At 35.3% G+C, this 1622-nt stretch overlaps 1 protein-coding gene across 1 annotated transcript; it reads left to right on the top strand.

The window, feature by feature from the left end:
- The first annotated feature begins 789 nt into the window (after positions 1-789).
- On the top strand, positions 790-1300 carry LOC116845023 (putative nuclease HARBI1). Its single transcript, XM_032817259.1, has 3 exons — positions 790-812; positions 920-1096; positions 1210-1300. The coding sequence occupies exons 1-3, from the start codon at positions 790-792 to the stop codon at positions 1298-1300; spliced, it is 291 nt and encodes a 96-aa protein (XP_032673150.1).
- The last annotated feature ends 322 nt before the right edge of the window (positions 1301-1622 follow it).

The raw sequence follows: 1622 nt of genomic DNA, 5'->3' as shown, positions 1-1622 counted from the left end.
ATTTTTATTGTGTTTAGTTAGAATCGCTGCCGAATTACCGAATTACGCGAGTTGTTGTCGCGTGAACGCGGGCAAAACATTCCGTCATTGTAACTAGCTACCGTCGAATAAAAGTCGAAGAGAGAACATCCGCCTTCATTATTTCAGCACCCGCTAACTACTAATCCTTCCGACATCGCGTGAACCAGCCCCTCTACCGAGAGCAGGGCTGAGCTGCCGGACGTGCGAGCGAGCCGTTCGGGCGGAGGGCCGGTTGTCCTCGTCGGCGAGACCACCGCTTAAAGGAATATTTAGTGTCGATACTTTTAGTGGGTACGGACCGCCGTACCTGGCGCCCAACTAGAACTTTGTGTTTTTCGTGTGAGCTGTCGGGTCTCGCCGGATCTGCCGAACGGTCGCCGAGGCGCGAAGGGTAAAACCTCATTTTGTGTCGCTGCACGGGTCGCGGGTGTAGCGTTACAGTACAATAAATATACGACCGCGTATACAAAATTATTTAGACATTTTTAATGAATATTCTAACGCTGAATTTAAAAGTCACTTTAGGTAATGTGATTATAATATTTTGCTTTTTAATCTTAAGATATTTTAATACTGTTATATTACTTATATTGCTACAAACTTATAATTGAGAAAGAGAAAATTGCTTTAATTTTTAATTGCAGGATATCGCGTGCAGTTTTTTATTTTTTATTAAATATAATTAAACCAAAGTTGGAAAAAAAATCAGAAAGATTTGGTCGAAAGACAATTTCTGCAGAAAGTCAATTGTTGATAGCAATATGAACTATGGCAACACCAGATTCTTATAGGTAATTTATATATGTAAATAAAATAGCAAAAAATATATTGACAGATATCTGAATCACGATTATTCTGTATTAATGCAAATTTAATGCAATTATTCTATTTATAATAGATCAGTTTGCGATCGATTTAACGTTGGACGAGCAACTGCTTGGCGAGCTGTTAGGAGAGTTTGTGCAGCTCTTTACCGTTTAGTACCACAATATATTAAGTGGCCAAATGAGGAGGAAGCTCAATATACCTGGACTGATATTGAATTGAAGTATAAGTTCCCGAAAGTTATAGGCGCTATCCCTTATAGAAATATCATACTAAGAATCATTGATAATTACTTATTATCCAGTATTTTTAATACTGAAAATAAGTAATTATCAATGATTCTTGTATGATATTTCTATAAGGGATAGATGGGACAGATCTAAAAATAATTAAACCTAGTAAACATGACGAAAGCTATATTAATCGGAAAGGTTATCACGCGGTGCAATTGTAAGTAAGTAAAACTAAAAATGTTATTTAAATTAGTATATATAGTCTAATAATATATACGAAAAATAATTGTAATAAAAAGTATTAATAATTAATATGTATTAACGTGTTAAAATACTTTTCTAATTTATTCTTTTGTTAGAGGTAATTTGAGATTCAACATTAAAATTGATCCATTGTTATGCAGGACAGCCTGCATCGGTTCATGACATGCGTGTTTTTAGATTGAGTGGTATTCAAACAATGTGTACAAATAATTATTTTCCTGCAGATAGCCACATAATAGGTGATGCTGCATATGTTTTACAAAAACACGTCATGCCTTT

This window comes from Odontomachus brunneus, unplaced genomic scaffold (assembly GCF_010583005.1).
Source record: "Odontomachus brunneus isolate Ranch 3 - 2012 unplaced genomic scaffold, Obru_v1 Obru_scaffold_048, whole genome shotgun sequence".
Taxonomy (NCBI): Eukaryota; Metazoa; Arthropoda; class Insecta; order Hymenoptera; family Formicidae; genus Odontomachus; species Odontomachus brunneus.
The sequence above is the reverse complement of the archived record's forward strand: the minus strand, read 5'-3'. Positions and strand labels throughout refer to the sequence as shown.